The sequence below is a fragment of the Impatiens glandulifera genome, chromosome 3 (genome assembly GCF_907164915.1).
Source record: "Impatiens glandulifera chromosome 3, dImpGla2.1, whole genome shotgun sequence".
Lineage (NCBI taxonomy): Eukaryota > Viridiplantae > Streptophyta > Magnoliopsida > Ericales > Balsaminaceae > Impatiens > Impatiens glandulifera.
In genome coordinates, this window is record NC_061864.1 from 2,570,533 (window position 1) to 2,592,171 (window position 21,639).

The 21,639-nt window shown below is 31.1% G+C and overlaps 3 protein-coding genes across 5 annotated transcripts; all 3 read right to left on the minus strand.

Annotated features, from left to right (window-relative positions):
* Positions 1–108: 108 nt before the first annotated feature.
* LOC124932699 (protein KAKU4) lies at positions 109–6,356 on the minus strand. 2 transcript variants are annotated; one of them, XM_047473365.1, is made up of 9 exons: positions 5,959–6,356; positions 4,774–4,835; positions 3,805–3,917; positions 2,970–3,070; positions 2,819–2,880; positions 1,848–2,024; positions 999–1,259; positions 819–892; positions 109–739 (listed from the first exon to the last, which is right to left on the minus strand). In XM_047473365.1, exons 1-9 carry the CDS (start codon positions 6,230–6,232, stop codon positions 442–444), a joined length of 1,422 nt encoding a protein of 473 aa, XP_047329321.1. In that variant the 5' UTR covers positions 6,233–6,356; the 3' UTR covers positions 109–441. The 2 variants fall into 2 exon arrangements, with proteins under 2 accessions (XP_047329321.1, XP_047329320.1); XM_047473364.1 differs by having other exon boundaries at positions 4,774–4,838.
* A 1,958-nt stretch (positions 6,357–8,314) lies between these two features.
* On the minus strand, positions 8,315–16,128 carry LOC124931032. Of its 2 annotated transcripts, none has more exons than XM_047471420.1 (15): positions 15,769–16,128; positions 14,922–15,049; positions 14,763–14,834; positions 14,553–14,666; positions 13,745–13,813; positions 13,574–13,630; positions 12,597–12,650; positions 12,466–12,528; positions 12,308–12,370; positions 11,579–11,743; positions 11,343–11,498; positions 10,580–10,660; positions 10,215–10,276; positions 10,000–10,105; positions 8,315–8,631 (listed from the first exon to the last, which is right to left on the minus strand). In XM_047471420.1, the coding sequence occupies exons 1-14, from the start codon at positions 15,950–15,952 to the stop codon at positions 10,024–10,026; spliced, it is 1,350 nt and encodes a 449-aa protein (XP_047327376.1). In that variant the 5' UTR covers positions 15,953–16,128; the 3' UTR covers positions 8,315–8,631; positions 10,000–10,023. The 2 variants fall into 2 exon arrangements, with proteins under 2 accessions (XP_047327376.1, XP_047327375.1); XM_047471419.1 differs by having other exon boundaries at positions 8,315–8,646.
* Positions 16,129–19,785: 3,657 nt separating this feature from the next.
* Positions 19,786–20,484, minus strand: LOC124931063 (Werner Syndrome-like exonuclease). The gene has a single exon (XM_047471452.1). The coding sequence runs from the start codon at positions 20,429–20,431 to the stop codon at positions 19,787–19,789; it is 645 nt and encodes a 214-aa protein (XP_047327408.1). The 5' UTR covers positions 20,432–20,484; the 3' UTR covers position 19,786.
* Between the last annotated feature and the right edge of the window lie 1,155 nt (positions 20,485–21,639).

Below are 21,639 nucleotides of genomic sequence, written 5' to 3' on the forward strand. Positions count from 1 at the left end.
GAAAACGTAGTTATTACCAAATTTTCCAGAGAAAATATACGACATCACATCGGTAAATAGGCTCATTATTGTGCATCAACAAACAGAAACAGAAGAAAACACAAGATCTTAACAAAGAGATTATCAGTTTAATATCCTCTAGAACACAAAAGCAGTAAAAGTGGTACTAAAGACAAAGAAGGCCTGCTGCTGTTCAGTCAAAAAAAACATGAAAGCCAGCTAGCCAAGATCTCTGCCAGGAATTAATCATCTCTCAGTCCTAACCCAAATTATTTACTAACTAGAGTCTGTCATCAAATTTTAACCCAAGTCTTTTTTCATTAAAATACTTTTGATACACCAACAAACACATAAATTAATTCATACTAGTAGTAGTAGTCACAATCACATCTCTGCTACTGCTCCTCTACTGCTAACAACACAAAATAAAAGTCCAATAACTTACTTACCTCTTCCTCTGCCCCCTCCTCCACCACCTCCTCTCCTAGTGTTTCTTCCCGGTCTCTTCTTCGTCAGAGCCTCGTTCAAGTTCACATTTTCGCTAACACCTCCTTTGGAAGTTTCCTCATCCACATTCATGCTAGCACTGTTCTGTGAACCAAGATCACCACGGTCTATTTCGTTGAAGGGGATTTCCACGTCCGTCTCTCTTAGAATTTGGCAAGAGGTTTCCTTTATGTCAACTATTTCGTCCTTTTTCTCATCATTGGTTACGTTTTCTACATGGTCCTCGGGCAAACTGTGAAAAGAAAAATAGAATAAAAAAATATGATGTCTTGTTATTCCAGAGAAATAGGGGAAATGAGACTGCCTACTACCTTTCCTGGCTTTGGAAGCCATTAGTAACAACAACATCTTCTACTGCTTCAAGAGCCAGAATGGTTTTCAAATCCTTTACATCAATCACAGACATAAAAAAAAAAACTTTACAATTCTGTTCATGAAAGTAAATATGAACAAAACAGTGAAATTTAATGATTGAAGCTCCATCCAGATACCTGATTGCCTTCAGGTGCATGGACAGCCGGTGCAACTTCAGCTAGAGGGCTTGAGAACTGCGGTTTCCTGAGTTCATCCCTTTTAATAATTTTGTCGGCCAGCCTAGAGCCTTGTGCGCTAGAAGGTTCTGGGGAAAATAAAGACAGGTATGCTGCTTTTGGCGATGAAACGGATTTTAGCATGTCCTCAGTTGCCTTTGTGCGCACTCTTCTTAATTCTTCATGGATATTCCATGACCCGCCGGAACGAAGATCTCTTTTCTGTCTCAATAAATTCAACATAGTTAAATCATTAGTATCATAACCAGAAGTTTTTTCTTTGAAGTAGGAATTTCAAAACATTTTCCATCTTAGAGTTGTTTGATTTAGTTTTTTTATATATATAAGCTGTATTTTTGGAGGGTGTGGGGGTGTCTATAACTCTGTTTGATGAAAAAAAGTGGATTACTTGGGTTTATTTTTTAATTTTTTTTTTTATGTAGGATGCTAGCATGACCCCCAGTCATGACACCCACTTCAACTTAAGGTGTTTTAAGTTGGGATCGAACACGTGACATTTGGTCTCTTAGAAACCACTCTTGTCACTTGAACTACCTTAGTGGGTTTGGGTTTAAATTTTATTAAAAGTTAAGGGTAATTTGGTTGATAACAATGATTTGAATGATGAAGTGATTGATAATGGGAAAAGGAGTTATTTGGATTAACCCTTCATCAAACAAGGCCTTAGTTTTGTGGAATCAATCGCTTCTACAAAGTTAAGAGGAATCAGCTCGTTTGGAAAGTAACCTACAGACATATTAGTTCATAATTTTAAGGGAAATTATCTAAAGACATGAAAGAAAACAGCACCTTTGTTGAGAAACCCGAATCAAATGCAGGTGTTGTTGATTCCTTCAAAAACTCTAGCCCTACATCAAATGATGTTTTCACTTCATTAGAAATTGCAGAAGGAGATGACCATGGAGGACGGGCTTGCATATATGACTTGGCCATATCCACTGGTGATGCAGCTGAATCTTCATCAACCTGCAGGAAAAGCTCTAAACCTTCAATAAATATCAACTTTCATTTGTAACATTCTGCTGAACAATTTCTTCAAGGCTATGTCTGAATGTGTATAATTGGAATTAGAATTATAAATCCAATTTATAAGAATTTGAATTGAATTGAATTGAATTGAATTACAATTCAATTGTTATGTTAGGAGAAATCATAGAATTGCAATTTCGAAGTGAGAAATGAGAAGGATGGAATCAAAATTTTGAAAATCATATACATTCAATTCCATTGAATTATAATTCAAATTATTTATTTTATGTCATCAAACAAAAGATTTGAAATTGGACTTTCCAATTCCAATACTGATTCCACCCAAACCAAACATAGGTTTCCTCAGGAATGAAAAAAAAAATGATCTAAAGAAAAATATGATTAGACCACAAGTTTAGTGCATAGACTGGGAGCAGCAGCATTTGCATTAGTAGACACAAGCTTCATTATCAAAAACATGATAATGAACTAGAAAGTATCTTGATAAAGAAAATAAAAACATGTATATTAAAGTCGTTGCGATCACCTCTTCCAAGGTATTGAATCTAAGACGAACAAAGTGGTGAGTCTGATAACTGTCGTTTCAGTTTCTGTATATGTTTACTTAGTAAATAGTGAGATTGGAAATTAGACAAGGTAGACAAATAAACAAGTTTCTTGTTCAGAAACACTAGAAGTTTAAGATTAGGTTATCTTTTGAAGAACACCCAAATAGCATAAGGAAACATAGAATATAATCCCCATGTGGCTTGCTTTAAACTCCAACATACCTTTTTATCCTTTAACCATTTCTTGGCTTCCAGGATAGCCTTATTGCAGAGCTCTGGACTACCTTCATTCAAAATATAATGATAAAATAAGATATATGGATCATGATCCATTTCTTACCAAAAAAAAATTAACCATCTCTTAAAGCCTTACCATAATCAACAGCTTTGCCTAGTATGTCACCATGTCCTTTCTGCAAGGTTTCATCCATAGCCCTTGAATTAATAATGCTTATCAACCTATCACATTCTTCCCTGACAAGAAAATAGAACTGTTATGTTACCTGAACATGTACTACAATACTGGATCACGTTCAAGGATTTTATCAGACATAGTCAATATAAACTTGTTCTGATTTTCTAGAACAAAATTAATAAAATTAGGATGAGAATTTGCTCTAACATTGTGGCCACATTTGGCATCGATGCAAAATTCAGATTGAAAATGAATTTTGATTCAAACTCTAAGATATATCAACATCATCTGGACTCTAATATTTAAATGTAAAGCTCTCACATATGCCACCATGTTGAATCAACAACGTCCCCACACGGCCACACCCAATACCAAATAGGTTCTATTGTCAATTACTAGCTTAATCAAAAGCTTAAGTTGTTAGAAGAAGAGCTCAACAATACTATAATAGATCAACTATTCATTAAAAAGGATGTAAGTTGCGTTCAAACATTAGAAAAAGGGTGGGTGGGGAGAGCTCAACAATACTATCAAGCTAAGATAACCAAGTTTTACAACCCATCTCCATGTTATGCCACACAAAAATGCCTATCCCTAGTCTTCACCAAGTTCAGTAGAACCATGCATAGAAATGAAAATGTTTATAAAGCTAGCAAGGTCAGAAAGCTAATGTAATAACTAATAAGTAAATAGTCCTAAATCTTTTATGCAACATCCACACATTTGAAGCAACAAACACTGAATTGATAACTAAGACTTGAGAAATAATAGAGTAGATGCCAACAATTTCTACCTTGAAAATGTTTCCTCCATAAGGAGCTGCTCTATGAGGCTCTTTCTATTCCTCCTCTCTACAGTTTTCTGAGCCTCCCTATTACACGTCTGCATTCCAGACGAAGTTGCACCCTTGAAAATCAACAAACAGTGCGTAAAAAATTCAGTTAATAAGGTAGAATAACAAGGTCCTGCTAGTACTGATACTTCAACGTGATAAGAAGAGATTAGAAGAAACGTGCACTTAACCATCAGTCATAATGACCCAGGGATAACCATCTGGCATAATATTATAACTGGGAACTGTATCAGAATGTTTGTTAGTAATGCCCAAAGAACCAAACTATTCTACCAATGAGTGAACTGTATGATGAGAATCAACAAATAAAAAACAGGTGGACCGTAAAAAATAACCCAGAGAAACAGCAAGATAAAGGTGTTCAAAGATGAGCTTCATTTCTTGGTTTTAGCGTTCACAATTTTATGTTCTTTCTTTGTCTGTCTCGGTGGAAGCAAATAATGAAAGAAAAATGTACCAAAGTGAATTTGTATATACTTCCTACTAAAACAATCAAGATCAAGTCACATAGATTAAAAGAATAGGGAGAAGAAATAGACAGTGTATCTAAGAGTGGAGATATGGGCCTTAACCAATTATGATAGCCACGTAGATTAAAAGGTAAAACTTATAGAAAAATAACCTGTGATAACAACATTAAAGCTAAATGTCCACAAGAAAGGGAGCCATAAAAATAAATATCACTCTGCTTCTATATAATGATAGTTTGGAAACACTCTGACCAAATATATATACTAAACTCATCAATAAAGTAGGGTAGCATAATTTAAGAGAAGGGAATAATCCATATAACATGGTAAACAAAGATCTTGGCCATGTAAATCGGGATGAATGGATTATATTACAATTAATACAATATTATTGAAACGTCTCTGATTACAATTAAGGACAGGGTAACTTGTGGCCTACCTTATTAAATCCATCGACCCCATCAGGAAGAATATATTCATCTGCTTCATTATGAATATCATCTGCTGCCCAAAGAGATTATTTATTTGATCAATACAGGGGACATATTTCATTGCTATTAAAAATTGGCATCAAGATATGGTAATGCAGAAAACATTAGATTCAAAATATTACTCTCATAAAATACTACTGAATAGTCTTTCAGAAAAGATGGAAGATTCAGGACTTACATTAAACTATAGTACTATACTGCCTCTTCAAATAGTAAGATATAACATAATTAGCATGTGAAAAGTAAATTAATCAAGTGATGTTATAACACTACGAGCATTAAATATGAGGTTCATGGCTATTATGAAGTTTACTAAGAAACTTAGTAAGCTAAAGAAGAAATGCAACATAACAATAAATCAAGAGAGCAAAATTATTTCAAGTTGTCCTCATTTCTTCAAATAACTAAAAATTAATATAATCTCAATAAAATAAGGCAACTCTCCCAAGTAAGCATCTTAAAAAAACCAATAGATTCCCAGAAGCCCCAGTTGATGAGACACGGTTATCTTAATGTGGCAGTATAAAAGTAAGTGGTTAATTTACATTACAATGTTAAAGATGTTAATATCCACTGATGTAAGTGAACCAACTCTAGGCACTAAAGAAATAGTTACTATTACAGGGAGTAAGTGGCAAAGCACTCAATATTCTAATGTTATGGTATACTGTTGAATAGGAGGAAACCACATATTCAATCCCTGTGCTGTAGTTGCTCCATCAATGTTTCTTTAAAATACCATCTAGTCCTTGAACAATACTTAACTTATTGCATGTTCTGCTAAGTTCATACAAATTCACTACCATTTGTCTGATGGGAAATCATAGTCGGTGGGAAATTCATTATTGTTCACTATAAACCTTAATGTGTAAAACATACAGAGAGAAAATAAAAATCAAACCTTTATCTGAATAAAGATTACGAAATCACCACAAAAGTTACAAAATCACATGGGCATCGCACTAATAAGCCAACCAGAAAACACAAGAAATGGATCCATCAAAGCAGGATCCAATAATACTTCCAATTAGTGCATATAAACAGTCAGGCAAGGAAAAGCAATTTTTTTTAAATCGCATATGCAAAAATAGGGCAGAGGGATACCTAATTTCCGAAAATAAAAAATAACTCACCCAAGGAAGCTTCGCTATCAGAAGACGAGAAGGAAGACGAAGACTCCGACGAAGACTCGTCAAGATTCAACACCGACGACAAAACTTTGGTAGCGCCGGAAATGAGACGGGTAGCCGGAGCAACCACTCTACCCAACCAATTAGGGCTTTCAGAAGGAGGAGGAGAAGGAGGAGATACAGGCACCGGGCGATCGTATGGAGTTCTAGAAAGTACGGTACGCCTTCTCTTGGGCATCTTCCCTCCGGAACGCAGGTCAGCTGTTCCACGTGGCATTGCAAAGTCGCGAACTTGAGGATTTGAGCGGGAAAGAGGAAGAGCGGAAGAGGGTGATTCAGAGAGAGATATCTTCTCTTTCTAGGTTTCAAGACTTCGAACAACCAACGAGGTTTTCAAGCCAGTTCGCAGTTAAAACCCCCCTTTTTTATTTATTTTTTTTATTTTCATTCGAACGGCCAAAACTGAAAAACGATAACAATTAACAACCGTATAAATTTATTCTGATTTAATTCAAACTATATTCTCACAACATTGTTAAAATATATATAAGATGTTTATTATAAAATATTATTTTGGATTATAATGCAATATTTAGTTTTGATTTCAAATTATACCAATTATTTTATAGATAACGGTCTTATATTATGTTTTAGATTACCATTCATATTATTTTATAGATTATTATGATATTTAAATATATATTATATGAATAACTATCCAATAAAAATAATATATTTAAATAAATGAAATTAAAATTAAAACTGATATTAGAATTCTAGTTACCCAAATATTTACATTTAAATTATAATTTAACTTTTATATTTAAAAAATTATAAATTAAAATTCAACTATTTATTTGACACAGACAAATATGATTACATAAGTATTGATTCTTATTAAGAAAAAATCAATTTGTTTAATAAATTAATTTTAATTTTTTTTTTAAAATATCAGTTTTACCTATTATTTTGAATATATATATATATATATATCCAAAATGTTAATTTGTGTTATAAATATAAAATAATAAAATATTTTTGTTTAAAAAATATATAAATAAATATTAAAATTATAATTCAGAGTTAATAAAATTAATAATAATTCTAATTTTTAATATTATATGGTCTACTAAATCTAAAATTAAAATTAAACTCCTAATTTTAATTTTATCTAATACACCTTTAAGTAACTTAATGTCAATAATTCATAAATTTGAGAATTCTTACTTAAAATGTTTAAGTTATTTGTGATTAAATAAATATAAACTACTAAATTAAATTTAAGTAACAATTAATATCTAAATTATTTAAAATTTATCATTTAAAACACTTTTTTTTTTAAATGAGATCACATAGGTTCGTTAATTCAATAAATATATATAATAAATATAAAACACCTATTAAAAAAATGTAACGGTAACAATAAGCTTACAAAAACTCAAGATCTCATTAATTTTTTTTTCTAAATTTTTTATTACTTTTTATTTATGGTAAATCATTCAATTTATTAATTAAAAATATTAAAATACATCTATTTTAATTTACCAATTAAAAACTTAAATAACATAATTTTTCATTAAACCAAATTAAAACAAAAAAAATCCTAAATAACCCAAACATGAAACATCAAACAAGCTCTAATAAAAGACAAAAAGTGCTGCTGAATTTAAAATGAGCTTAAAAAACCCACTGAACATATATATTCAAATTTCAAATCTTGCATCTCTCATTCATCACCTTTAAAAATAACTTAAGGGTTCGTACTTTTAGTCCTTTTAAAAGTATAACAAATGGACAAAAGAAGAGTCATCTTCTTAAAATAATGTGCATGAAATTTAATTATTTATTTATTTTTACCAACACCCAATAATCAATTTAAGACTTTTTTAATTTTATTTTAAATCAAATGTTAGGGATCAGTACATGAGCAAGATGACAAAACTATGGGAAGTTTGGCCATAAAAATAGACATCCACTCTAAGCTCCTTACCTAATATCCAAATATGTAAAACCATCTCAAAATCAAAGCCAAGCAATTTACTGTATTCTAGGAGGTCCTAGATCAAATCAAGAAGGGATTTAGGGTATTAATATTAGCATCTAAAAGGATTAATGGATTGATTCCCTTCTCTGAGAACCCCTAGTCTCAACTTCTCACCATTCTTATAACAAGACAGTGCCTGCAAAATCTACATACATCTATCACAAGATGTAAACATTAATAAAGAGTTATTTAAATCTGGATTTACACTACAATCAGATCCCTGATCCACAGAGCTTCCAAATATAATCTCAACCTAGATCCAAATGTGATGAAAAATGAAACCACTAAAAAGACCAGCACATGAAGCACAAGAGATAGAGGATCAAATTGAACCGTGTAAAGATAAATTAATAGCAGACTTAATAAACAACAGCAAAACATTTTAACATATTGAACAAACTAGTCTGTATTTTTCTAAGTTATACTTCAACAACAAATAGAAAAGAACATCCTCACTCAAGGTGCGTAGTAAAAAGTAAAACTGAAACCATTGAATACATACATGACCCATATATGATTAAAGACCAACTTTGATGCAACCACATAAAATAATTAAACAAGGCTGCAGCTCAAAAATGATATGCCTCCAGTCAACAACGATAGGATACAAGCCCAACCGGAGTCCACCTCAACTGCACCAAAACGCCCTGATATGTTTAGGGTTAAAATTAGGTTAAGGGTTGAAGCTCCAAAACATGTTGACAATTAGGGAAAGTGTTTGTATTTTAACCATCTAACTAAACATGTATATATATAGACAAAAGTCCAACCCTACACTATAACAATAACATCAATTCATCGTGGCATTTGTTGATCGAATGTATCGGGAGAATAAATCGATGATGCAGAAAGCCCTCATCGAGATGTTAAGGGAACTATCGGGCGTTGTGAGGAACCTGAGGAACCGTAGGCTTCAAAAGACAATTACAAAGAGCGTTTTTAATCATGACTTGGGGATGATGTAACTTTTGAATCCATTGAGAGAAGTATCGAGAAAAAGAAGAAAACCAGGAAATCACAACATCAAAGAGAAATGTTCAAGCTGAACAACAATGTAAACTGTTCTTTGTGTTTCTTTGTTTCTTGCCTTGTGGCCTAAGTTTTTCAGTTTATTTTTGTTAATGATTGTAACTTATGGTTACTTTAGTTATAACTTGGACTCATTTGGTTTGTTCTCCTACCTAGGTATTGTGTACTCCACAATACCAAGGAACAATGAAAAAACGTGTCACTTTAAAAAAAAAAATCAATTCATCGTGGCCTGGAAGGATGGTTGAGTTGTTTAATGAATAATGTTGAGGTCATGTGCCTTTATTCCAGATGTAAGGGGATCGTCGGGAGTTGTGAGAAAACATAGATTTCAAAAGACAATCACAAAGAACATTTTAATCATGACTTGGAGGATGATGAGACTTTTGAAGCCATTACGAGAAGTATCAAGAAAAAAAAGAATAAACCAGGAAATCACAACTTCAGAAATCACAACTTCAAAAAGAAATGTTAAGGCTGAACAACGTTGAGTCAGATGTGGTCGCGTCCATAACATCAATCACATTTTCTTTTTGATTCGTTGTGTTTCTTTGTTTCTTGTCTTGTGGCCTTAGTTTTTGAGTTTATTTTTGTTAATGGTTGTAATTTATGACTCCTTTATCATAACTTGGACTTATTTGGTTTGTTCTCCACTCTAGGTGTTGTAGAGTCCACAACACCGAGAACATGAAAAAGCGTCTTCACTTTTTCAAAAAAATCAATTCATCGTGGCATGGAATGATGGTTGAGATGTTTAATGAATAATGTTCGCGTGGCATGGCGTGATGGTTGAGTTGTTAATGAATAATGTTGAGGCCACAAGTGTCTCTATTCCAGACTTGGTATTCATATTGTTCTATTATTAAAAATTGTCTTTGAGGCAACTCTATTAATAAAAAATTAAACATTTCAAAAGAAATATCACAAACAGGATGCAAACAATAAAACTATGATAGTCTACAAAAATATACCTCAAATTTTCAGCATTTGAGGCTCTACTTGTCTGAATGACCACGCTTTGCTCTGCGCCGTGCATGGCTTGCATGACTTTTTCCACCTACTTTCTTTGTCTTTTTGCTGCATCCGTGTTGTACATATTAAACATTAATTGATATTATTAATAAACTTTGTTCTTCCATAAATTATGACTACCGGAGAGGACAACTTTCAGACGAAAGAGACTAACCAAAGAACTGCAGAACAAACTCTCAACAGGATTATGATAGGTAAGGCCAACAGAGCTGAGGCCTGAAATATTTAGTAGAGACAGTAAATAACATAAGGCAAATTCAAGGCCTTGTATGATCTAGGGCTATTTTAATAACCAAGTGGTTATTACCTTGTTTGTAGGTTGAAAATCAGATTTCAGGGTAAAAAAACATTAAGGGTATAAATATATAATTATTTTGAAAAAATGAATAGAGGATATTTTGAGTGATGAGTATACTGTTGATTGGATAGTGGGTTGTTTGAAATTAATCTCAAATAACCCACATCAAACAAGGCCCAAGAGACTAAAGAAATATCTATGTGCAATCAGAAAATACATACAGCAAACCAGACAAACTCCTTTGTGGCAAGTGAACTTGTCAGCTCATGCTCCTGCAGTTTTTCTTGAACTATGGTTTGTACCTTGTAACATGCAACAAAGTCAGATAATAAAACATGTACAAAAGGAAGGGAAATCATTGAAGAAGAAAGAAATGAGGGGATAGACACAAATTTTGCATAAATTCACTAGGCATCCATGAAATCATATTTTCACATATAATTGCAATCCTATTTTGAAGGTTATAGGAAGCACTTCACCCCAACTTGTCCATCACTGATGCACCAATAGTTCCATTATCTAAGCACTGACTAGAGTAGCACTCCAAACTAGTTCGCTTAAGATCCAAGTTTGGATATTTGTGCCATACAAAGGAAATACAAGAGAAATCAGAACATTCACTTTTAGGCTATTTTTGGTTTGGCTGGAATTGGAACTGGGGGTTCAGTTCTATATTCTGTTTGTTTGATGACTTAAAATAAGAAACTAGAATTGCAATTATATGATTTCTTCAAACATTAAAAACTGAATTAAATTAAATTCCAATTCTTATAAAATTAAAATTAAAAATCTAAATCTAATTCAATATCAATCATCAAAACATAGCATTGCATTTTCTGATATATGTACTTAACATATTGCATAGTCCAAAAAACAGAATAATGTTTCATGAAATCAGCCTTCAATATCGATGAGGCGTTAATGATAAGAATGATGAAGCTGAAGCAATATAAGCGTAAAGAATATTACTAAAAACTGACATACCTGCTGATGATAGATAGAGGCGGATTTAAGAAGCCCTTCATAAGATTGAATTGCTTTCTCTGTGTATGGCTTTAAAGAACCCCGTACTTTCTCAACATGAGGCTTTGCCACAGTAGCTACTTGTTCAATGTATGGCTTGCTAAACTTCTTCACTTCCTGTAACCGCATGTTCATTTAAGGATGCATGTGAACTTAAAAATGTAGACAAGCAAGAAGTTCAAGCCTGGGAAATATACCTTATAGTAAGGATCTACAATTTCTTGTGCTTTGATAATATGAGGAGTCAGAGTAATCTTGGTTATTTCATAGATCTCGTCGGTTTTGGCGTTTAGTGAATGCAAATGCGGTTTGATAGACTCCACAAAAACTATACATTGTTCCTTTGCAACTGGTATCCATTGCTTCACGTCATAAAGATCAGAAAGAAAATTAAAAACCCAACACAAAAGAAATATACAGTTGTATTGTTTTTTTTGGGAAAATATACAGTTGTATTGTTGTTATACATTACTTTTCATGTTGATCATGATTCGGAAATATCTACATTTGTTATGTCTTCCAAAAATCACAATGATCTATAAAATCTGGTAATGATCTTAAAAATAATTTGATCATGAGCCAGAAGAAAAAAATGAAAGATAAAAATCTCTACACCAATGAAGCAAAAAATCAATATAATTTGGATCATGATGTAGAAAATAATGTGTATATCAAATGAAGTAACAAAAATGACACTATAATTTAGATCATGGTACAAAAATAATTTGGATTATAATCCCAAAAAAAAATCTTATATTGGGATCATGTCTGTGATTAAACAGGAAGCTAGCATGACCCTCCACAAATAAATAGACTTTTCTAGACTCAAAACGATTAAACACCACGGATGCTGAAAAGGATGATCATAAATTCAGACTACTCCTCCAAAAGTGGAAAGAATGATAAATCAATGTTAAATTACTCACTGTTCTAATTGTTTCGATATGAGGTTTCGTCCACTTAAGAGCTTGTGATTTCTTCTCAGCTGCCTGGAACAGGTTCAAGTGACATTATGAGAGTTTCAAATACATTAAATTTTCTACGATTGCAGATGGAAAGTTGGAAACAAGTAAAAAATATAAACCTTATCTAGGGTGTTTCGTAGAACAGGTTTCCCATGTTGTTGCCAATGTTTCTCAACCAATGCCTGCATATTACTTGCACTCATAAGAACTTCAAAGCATCATTAGAATGAAAAACTTTTCACAATCTTACCTGATAATGGATAAGGTGAGCCTCAATCCAAGGAGGAAGCCAAGCCCCATGAACCTAATCACACATCAGGTATAAGTGACACAAAATTGGAAAAAGATCCTATGCTGAAATGACCATCCAACTCTATATCAAGATAAAGATTGTAAAGACATAAACTAGGGAGAGCAGCAAAATTTCAGTTCCCAAGACCTAATGTAAAAGGCTAGCAATGGAAATGGCAACAAAATACACCACAATAACATAGTTCCAAAAATGTCATAACTGAGGGAGTGAGGGGTGAAAGATTAGTTGGTGCCTGACTACATACAATGTGCATTCATAGAAATAAAGATGTGCCAAACAAAGATTATGTTCAGTTATTTAGGTCAAGGAGATTTATACGAACGCCTGTTTAGATTTACATTAAATTCTAGAAAATTATAACAGGTCACTTGTTATTAACGTGGAAAACAGTTATGTTAAAGGTGGGTACAAAAGTTTTTCTGCATTTAGAAAATTAATTCAATTAATTGAATAAACGTGCATTTGTATCTTCTTCTTTGACTACAGGAGTAAATATAAAGATCACAATGGTAAATCAGGATAAAAGTATTGAAACTAATAAACCCCAAAGGGACTCATAAAATAATGGGCCCCTTTGGTATTTATTTTTCATTTAATCTATTTCAGCTCAAATTTCGTTTTTTCATCCAACTTAAAACACAACTACACTTCTTTCATTTTTTACAAAACAGAAATATATATGTTTCTCAAAACTTTGGTATCATGATCCAGCTCCAAAATCATTTTCCAATTTGCCAAATGAAGTAAACATAACTACTTGTTTTTACAAAACAAAAAACAACAAATTTGTGGATTTCTCATTGGAATTGGGATACAAGAAAAAAAAATATAAAAAACCTAGTTTTCTTTTTTATTTTGGCGAAAACAAAAATAGAAATGGACAACACATGAACTTGTAAAAACAAAAGGACTACCTCCAGAAGCGCTTTGGTCCTTGATGTGGCTTCAGATTTAGCATTTATCAGTTCTTCCTGAAACAAGCATGCAGGGTCAATGTGATGATCAGAACAAAGTCTACAGTGACATTAGGTTCATCTGAAGTAATGGAATTCTAGAGACTCTTGAGGTACAAATCTCCACAATACCTCAGCATGTCTAAGTGCTCTTTCAGTTTTGTGAAATTGCACTTTCTGTTTCTCAATAGTTTCTTGAAGCTGCAATTGTATAATCGAGAATCAAAATTTATAGCATACAAGAGGAAAACGTACAATATAAGTTGCATCAGGAAACAGATGAGTATGCGAGAAACTAATATAGGATACAAGTTCCAAAATCTGGGAGGAGATTTATTCTCACTGAAACCATCTTCAAACAAATCCTTTCACAACTTACTCACTTATTGGAAAAATTAAGTAAAATGCTGTTTTGCAAAAGCATTAGTACATACAAACACAAAAAATTAATTGACATATGTTAGGCCTTTTGGAAGAGTGATTGACCCAGAAAGGCAAGTGAAAACACACAATGCTTTAGTATAATAGTAAAGAAGTTCAAATTACAGATAGGAAACTCTGCCAAGTGAATAACTAGTTATCTTAATAACTCATTCTTATTTAAGTTTCCAAATTTATTTTTATTGGCAAAGAACTTGCATATAAGGAATAAGACACAGGATCATGTAATTCAAAATAAAAAATAGAACCTATTAGAATGAAAAAGCACGAAAGGTAGATTAATGAACTATGGCTTCATAAAGATTTCATTTCCTTTATTTGACCATCTGTTAAATGGCCACACCTGGTAGAGCATAGAAAAAGTCATGAAATATTGTTTTTATTTATCCATAGCATATGTGTAACTAAAGAAGTGGTAACATCATTGTAACATGCTAAAAGGAAGAAATCGAAAAATAAAACATAGAACCTCTAGAATCTGGAAATAGTATGAGCTTACACTCTCAAGTTTTGAATTTAATTCTAGAATTTTGGTCTTGATTTCCTCATTTTGGGAATTAAGAGCTTCTGCTTCCTTGTCTTTTGCTTCAATTTTCTTCTTAAGATGATCAACCTATAGAAGATGTAAGATATGAAAATATAAACCAGATTAAAATATTAAAAAAAAAGCACTTCTTTATCAGAAAATGGAGTTTTCTGCCTAACTGACCTGTTTCTCTAGTTCATCAGCACGGGTATAGACCTGTCCCAATTTCTCGTCAGCATCTAACATTCCCTTCTCCTGAGAAATCACGTCTAACAATTGTCAACAGAGAATGGAAATATTAAGAAATTCAAAATTGTAGGTAAATCAATTTCTGTCCCTCACCTTGAGGGATGCAATCTCGCTTTGCAACAGAGCAATTGTATCCAAATTTTCATGAATGATCTTCTCCTTCTCTCCTATTACATCATCCTTGCTTCTCAATTCGTGAGTTTTCTCCTCTACAAGAGGTTCTACAAAAAATAATTAGGAGAAGAGGTTAATAGTCGATATTTGCTACAGAAGTAAGGATGCAAATATCAATGGATTCATGCAAATAATAACATAATAAATTTAAAATATTATAGCATAAATGTATAAAGAGTGAAACTTTTCCATGTGATATATCAGTTGGATAGACAGATGTATCTTTTAGTTTATTTGACTCTAAAAGTGGCATTGAGGGAGAACACTAGTTCCAGGCTTCCAGCTATATAGTAACAGATAAACATAGTCTTCTAATTGATACCCCTAGGAGGAACTCTTTTACATGGTCTGGTTAGCTTTTATCAATAGATGAAGACAAATCAGAATCCCAGATTTTAGGGCATTATTTCAACATGCAGAATCCCAAAATTCATATCTGTTTATTCGGGACAAAGTAAGTGGGTTACTTGATTCATCTCACGTGTTTGGCATCAAATGGAAAGAAAATTAGTCTTCTCCTCTTTTAAGGACATATATTGTTTCTACCAAATCCATGAATCTCTTTTAGGATTAAAATAGGAATTTTTCTTCTTACAGTCCTGTTTCTCCTCTAATTGAGTAATTCACAATAGATGATGTGGGTGAGAATGACATGAGTAGTTAGTTCAACATCCTTTTTAACAGCAAGCAATATAGAAGTGATCAGTAATGCAAATTAGGGTAAAGAAAGAAACATAAGGGGTTGAAAAGAATCATGTGAACTGACCAAGTTCACGAATCTTAGAGTTAAGGTTGTCGAGTTCGATCCTGAGAGACGCATCATCGGAAGCAACAGATCCCAAATCCTCAACTTGGATCTGCTGCTCATCAGCCAGTACGAAGACGGCTGTGAAGATTATTAGGGCAAGGAAGACAAATAGCTTGCCGGAGAAGCTCGAAGACGACGCCATCTTTCTCTTGGCCGAACGAACCCAGGACACAACTACAAGTCTGTCTAGAAAGAGAAAACCAGCAGCGGGAATTTATGGTGAAGATTTTCCATAAATTTGAGTTCCACGCGGAATTTCCAGGTTCAGCCTCGTGTTCTTTTCTCAAGTCAAAACACTTACAACCGTACTAATCTTCGGCCCCTTTGATTTTCCTTTTTCCTTTTTTTCATTTGTAAGTTTGGTGTTTTTCTTTTATGTTCTTTCTCTCTTATTTATTATTATTATTATCATTTTAATAAATTTTAATAAGACCTGATTTGATCTTTAGATATTTATCCTAATTATTTAATTAATCAAAATGTATTATTTGTTTATTATTGTTTTTAAATTAATTTTACATTTAATTATATATAAATAATAATAATATATTACTGATATTCTATAAATTCTTTTTATTATAAATAAAATTTATAAATTTTTAACTAAAGATTTTGAACGACTTATTAACATCTTACATAATATAATTTCAATAATTAGTGTTATGTAATAGTTTAAATATAATGAAAATATTTTTAAGTAAAAAACACCATTCGTCCCAAACAAGGCATAATCCATTGTCATCGTTAATACCGAGGTATTATTGTAAATTTAAGGGCCCTAAATTTAATGTTTGTTGTACTTAATTTTTTTTTTCAAATAACTTAAACTATATAAATATTATTTCACTCAATTTTATATATTTATATTAATTAAAATATTAAATTATACTTTATTTTAAAATATTATTTCTTGTTTTATTTATATATATTAATACATTTTAAATTTTTTAAACAAAAAATTTATTATCTTGAACTCAAAATATCACTCCTCATTATTTTTCTTTTTTTTTTCATAATATTCAAATAATGAACCACCCAATTTAAATATAAATTAATAATTTGTATTTTTTTCATGAATTATTGTTCAACAAACTTTATAATTGTTATGTTTCTTTTTAAATTGAATAAAATAAATTTTTATAATTTATTTGAATTATAATTCAGAATAAATTTATAACAAATAAAAACTAATAATATTATATTTAATAATTTCAATAAAAACTATACATTTATTTGTTAGATGATAGAAAAAATCACATCAAATTGATAAAAGGCTACACAAATTCAGAAAATGAAAAGCGACAATTTAGAGAATAACACTTTGAGGGATATGTCCATTTAAAGTTATCTGAATATAGCTTAAAGTTAAGTTTAGATTATAAATTAGCAATAATATATGTTTAATTAAGTTGTTTTTCAGAATATTATATCATTTAAAATATCAATATTTTGACAAATAAATTTATGAAGATATTTTATTAAACAACTTCACTACAATCCATTTAATTGTAGCTAATAACAGACCCCAACTAAGTTTCAGTCTCCAACTAACATGTTTTAATAATTGGTTGGGTTTGGTGGGAGTTGGATCATCATGTGTAACCACTAATAACCACAAACATATTTTATAGTCAAATTTATTGCTATTTTTCTGGCCAATACTCCCCCTACCTTTGCAAGTTTGTTTTAATAATTTACTTATATTTTTGCTCAAATTTATTAATCAGTTGCTCTTTTTACACAATACTATCTCTAGCCATGTAAGTTTGCTGTAATAATTAATGGTTATTTAAGACATCTGCAAGTATAGGAACAACAAGATGTAAGTATGAAATCTTGAATTTAATACATATTTTTTTATTATTTTTTTAAAATGATCTGAACTTTTAGAATTTATAAAAATACCAAACATTCATTCATCAAATTGAGTTAAGTTTAGTGATTGAATTTAAGTTGAGTCGAAATATTAAGCAATTAATCACATTAATAAGATGATTTGCTTAGCTTGAGAGTTTCATAATAAACAAATATGAGATTAATAGATTAACTTTCAATATATAAGCCTCCAAATTCTTAAATGATTTTCTAATTGGAAATGTATCAAAAAAGAATCTTACTTTGTGAATTTTCAAAACTTATCATTAAACAAAGTCAATAAAGAGGTTAAGTAATATCTTTTTGACTGATTTGACATAAAATAACCAAATATATGGGCCATGCAAAGAAATATATGTATATGATATATCAACATATATATCATAATTCCTATGTGTACCATAAAAAAAATTTGTTCTAAAATTTGTGTTTAGTATTATTTTTTAAGTTTAATTTTAAGTGGTTCTAACTTCTATATATGATATACTTATATATATTTCTAAACCAAATGTGTCCAGATAAAAAAAATGGAGTTGATAATATGTAGGGATAAAAAAAAATGGAGTTGATAATATGTAGGGCGACCATATTTTATTGATACTTATATATACGTATTTTATTTTTATTTGTTGTGACTTTTTATTTTCTTTAATTATTATACTCATACTACAATAATAATTTTTCAGTATATGTCAACAACTTTTTAAAATAAAAGTTAGAAGTACAATATTAAATAGTTATGTGAGTGAATAATTAGTTGGCATTTCAAAACGTTCTGTTTAGAAATTAATGTTTTTTAAACAATTCAAGGGTAGATAAATTCACAGAATAACCGATTAATCCGTTAAAACGATGATAAACCACATTCAAATAACTCTTAATTAGTTTAAACCATTATAAAACAGTTAATTTAATTTCAAAACCAAGACTAGATAGGGTGTATAAATAATAAAATGGTAGCCCTCATGTTTGGTTTGTCCTATATATATTTTTTTTTTAAAACATGGAACTAATGTCTTTAGGTTTTCATTAAATGGACATCCATTACAAGATTGAAAAGAGTGCTTAGAAAACACTCAATGTAAAGATTTAGAAACAAAATCTGATATTTACGCATCGCATCGATGAGTTCTTAATGCTCAAATTATTTTCTTTATAACTAATTATTCAATTGTACATTTATTTCTTGATGGGAGAGGATGAGTATGCTAAACAAAAATCTTCTAAACTTATAAAATCATTTGTAGATTCCTAAGAATACAACAAAAGAAAGGACCCTTGTAAACTGAAACTTTAATTAGGTGTTAATCAAATGAACCCACTTAACAAAGAGTTCAATCTAATCATGATACAAATTATTTTTTAGAATCAGTGTTTTAAGTAACATTATTTATAAGCAACCAGACCTTTTTCTTATTCATAATCTAAATTTTTAGACATTTTCTGCCTACTCACAAGTCACAATTTTCATCCGAACGTGTTCAATTTGATAGAAGAAATTAAACAGATCTAAATCTACAAAACAAAGAAAATCTTGTTCATATCTCTCATCAAAAGGCGCTATTTGATAATGTATGTTTAGCGAAGTCCGCGCCAATCCGCGCAAACATTCAAATAGCTATTTGATAATGTATGTAGCTATTTGATAATGTATGTTTAGCAGACTTCGCGCCAATCCGCGCGAACATTCAAATAACTGTGTTCAATTGGAACATTAAACGGGACTAAGGATTGGCGCGAACATTCAAATATCTGTGTTCAATTGGAACATTAAACGGGACTAAATTAGTCCTAATTACTATTCAGGACAAAAGAAAAGATCCAACAGACTTAGAAAGAATTGAATGTCAATACCATTTTTTGATTAAAACCCAATTTCAAGGATGATGAAACAAACATATTAAAGTAATAACCAATTAGGGCCAAATATTAAGATAGAAAGAATCCTTACAACAATCAATACCTTCAAACACTAAAAATGTCGTTCTTCAAGATTTAAAACCCTAAATATGAGAGAAATATAACAAGATTCGTTGAATCATCACAAACATACTACTACCATATTCATAAAACCCTAATCCCAGTCCCACAAATCCTTTATCTAGTTCAAATCATTCAAGATCCTTCCAATTTCAAAGGAAAGAAAAGCATCTAAACAAGCATACTGTACCTGCTGTACACTAAGCCACTCACAGTCCCACCTGCTCAACGAGACCTTCTTCGGCTTCTCAACCACCTTACCCAAAACCCTAGCCGAAAGTGTCTTCAGCCCTGCGTTTCGAACAGTCCTGTCATTATAACGATCAGCCGCCAGTTTCCCTAAATCGCAGATCGAACCTCTGACTTCAAATCCATAGTCATCGATCAGCTTCTCGATGTCCTTATCAACCCCGACTCCAACGAACATGTGATTTGGGTTTTTGAAGAATTCGATGAGGGAAAGGGGGATTGACGGGGCGTGAATCAGTTGAAAGATGAGACAACGATCGCCGACGCAGAGTTGAAGGGTGGCTGCCGGATTATCGTTATAACTACTGAAGTTAGGGCGCCACTCGATATCGAGGCCGACGATTAGTTTCTGATGGGGGCGGCGGTCGCGGTGGATGGTCTGTATTTCAGAGATCCAGGTGTCGACGAAGGATGGAGTGTGGGTAACTAAAGTGAGGATGGTGTATTCGAAGAACTTAACATCGTAGAGATTGTGAGTGGGGAAAGGCAATTCGTGATCGAAGATGGAGACTTCCATTGTTGATTCAATCAGAAGAGAGCGGAGGAGAGTACGAGGAAGTAGAGAAGGACTAGACACTTTATATTTACGAAAAGAATACGAAAAGTTTTATATTAATTTATTATTTAAATATATATTAGGGTTACGGGACGAAACATGATATTGGGTGGGCTTAAAAAAAATTAAAAAAAACTTAAAATAATAACGAGAAAATTTTGAAAAAAATAAATATATAAAAATAAAGTTTTATCATTTTTTTTTAATAATTAGATAAAAAAATAATGAATTATATTAATTTTTTTAAAAAAATTAAGAGTAATTTCATATTTATATCGTAAAAAAAAATATATATATATTTTTTTCCAGGTGGGCTTCAGCCCACTCGAGCTCCTATATAGATTCGTCCCGAGGGACTATCTATTTGGTTCAAATAATGTGTCATGTTTAATAGTTATTTATACAATTAAACGTTAAATTTTATTATTTATTATATTTAATAATTCAAAATTATATATATTAAATACAAATAAATTATTATTTTATATTACATGATTAGTTATTTATATTTTTTTAAAATATTAAATTTATTTTAAAATAATATATATATTAGGGCAGATTTTCGGCTCTCAATTCAAAATGTGCTCCTTTTATTCCTCCCACAAAAGAAGGGTTAAAATCGTAATTTATTTATTTATTTACGATTTTACCCTTCCCTCCTCAGGAACAAAGAAAACACGCTCAACTCAGAGTAAATGATTCCAATATCCTATATATATATAATAAAAAATTAAGACTTCTTTAAACTTAAGAACTAAAAATTGACAGTAATTTTTTAAAAATAAATAAAGAGATTTCTTATATAATTTATTTTTTAATTTTGTATTTTTGTTAATAATTTAAAAAATTAATAAAAAATACAATAAAGATAAAAAAATAGTGATTATTTTTTATAAGAAATGATTGAGAAGAGAAATTGGGAGAGAGAATGAATTGAGACAACTTGATTGGTCGAAAATTATTATAATTAATTAAAAATTTATAATATTTTTCGACATTTTAACTTAGAATAAAATTTTTAAATTTTAATTTCTTTAGGAATTGTTTATTAATATATATATTTTTTAATTTCTGTCCGGTTGAAACTCATTAAAATTAAAATATAATTATAAATTATGAAATAAATAAAATAAATATAACACACATTTATTAGGTAATAAATGCAAATT

What these genes read in the sequence shown, in the direction of transcription:
- LOC124932699 (XM_047473364.1), bottom strand. Translation starts at nt 6,232, where the DNA reads ATGCCACGTGGAACAGCTGACCTGCGTTCCGGAGGGAAGATGCCCAAG. An exon ending in TGATAGCGAAGCTTCCTTGG is followed by an intron (nt 4,839 to 5,958) that starts GTGAGTTATTTT and finishes CTCTTTGGGCAG; the next exon opens with CAGATGATATTCATAATGAA. An exon ending in ATTCGGGTTTCTCAACAAAG is followed by an intron (nt 1,260 to 1,847) that starts GTGCTGTTTTCT and finishes TTATTGAGACAG; the next exon opens with AAAAGAGATCTTCGTTCCGG.
- LOC124931032 (XM_047471420.1), bottom strand. Translation starts at nt 15,952, where the DNA reads ATGGCGTCGTCTTCGAGCTTCTCCGGCAAGCTATTTGTCTTCCTTGCC. An exon ending in CTCACCTTATCCATTATCAG is followed by an intron (nt 12,529 to 12,596) that starts GTAAGATTGTGA and finishes AGTAATATGCAG; the next exon opens with GCATTGGTTGAGAAACATTG. An exon ending in GTTTGTTCTGCAGTTCTTTG is followed by an intron (nt 10,106 to 10,214) that starts GTTAGTCTCTTT and finishes ACACGGATGCAG; the next exon opens with CAAAAAGACAAAGAAAGTAG.
- LOC124931063 (XM_047471452.1), bottom strand. Translation starts at nt 20,431, where the DNA reads ATGGAAGTCTCCATCTTCGATCACGAATTGCCTTTCCCCACTCACAAT.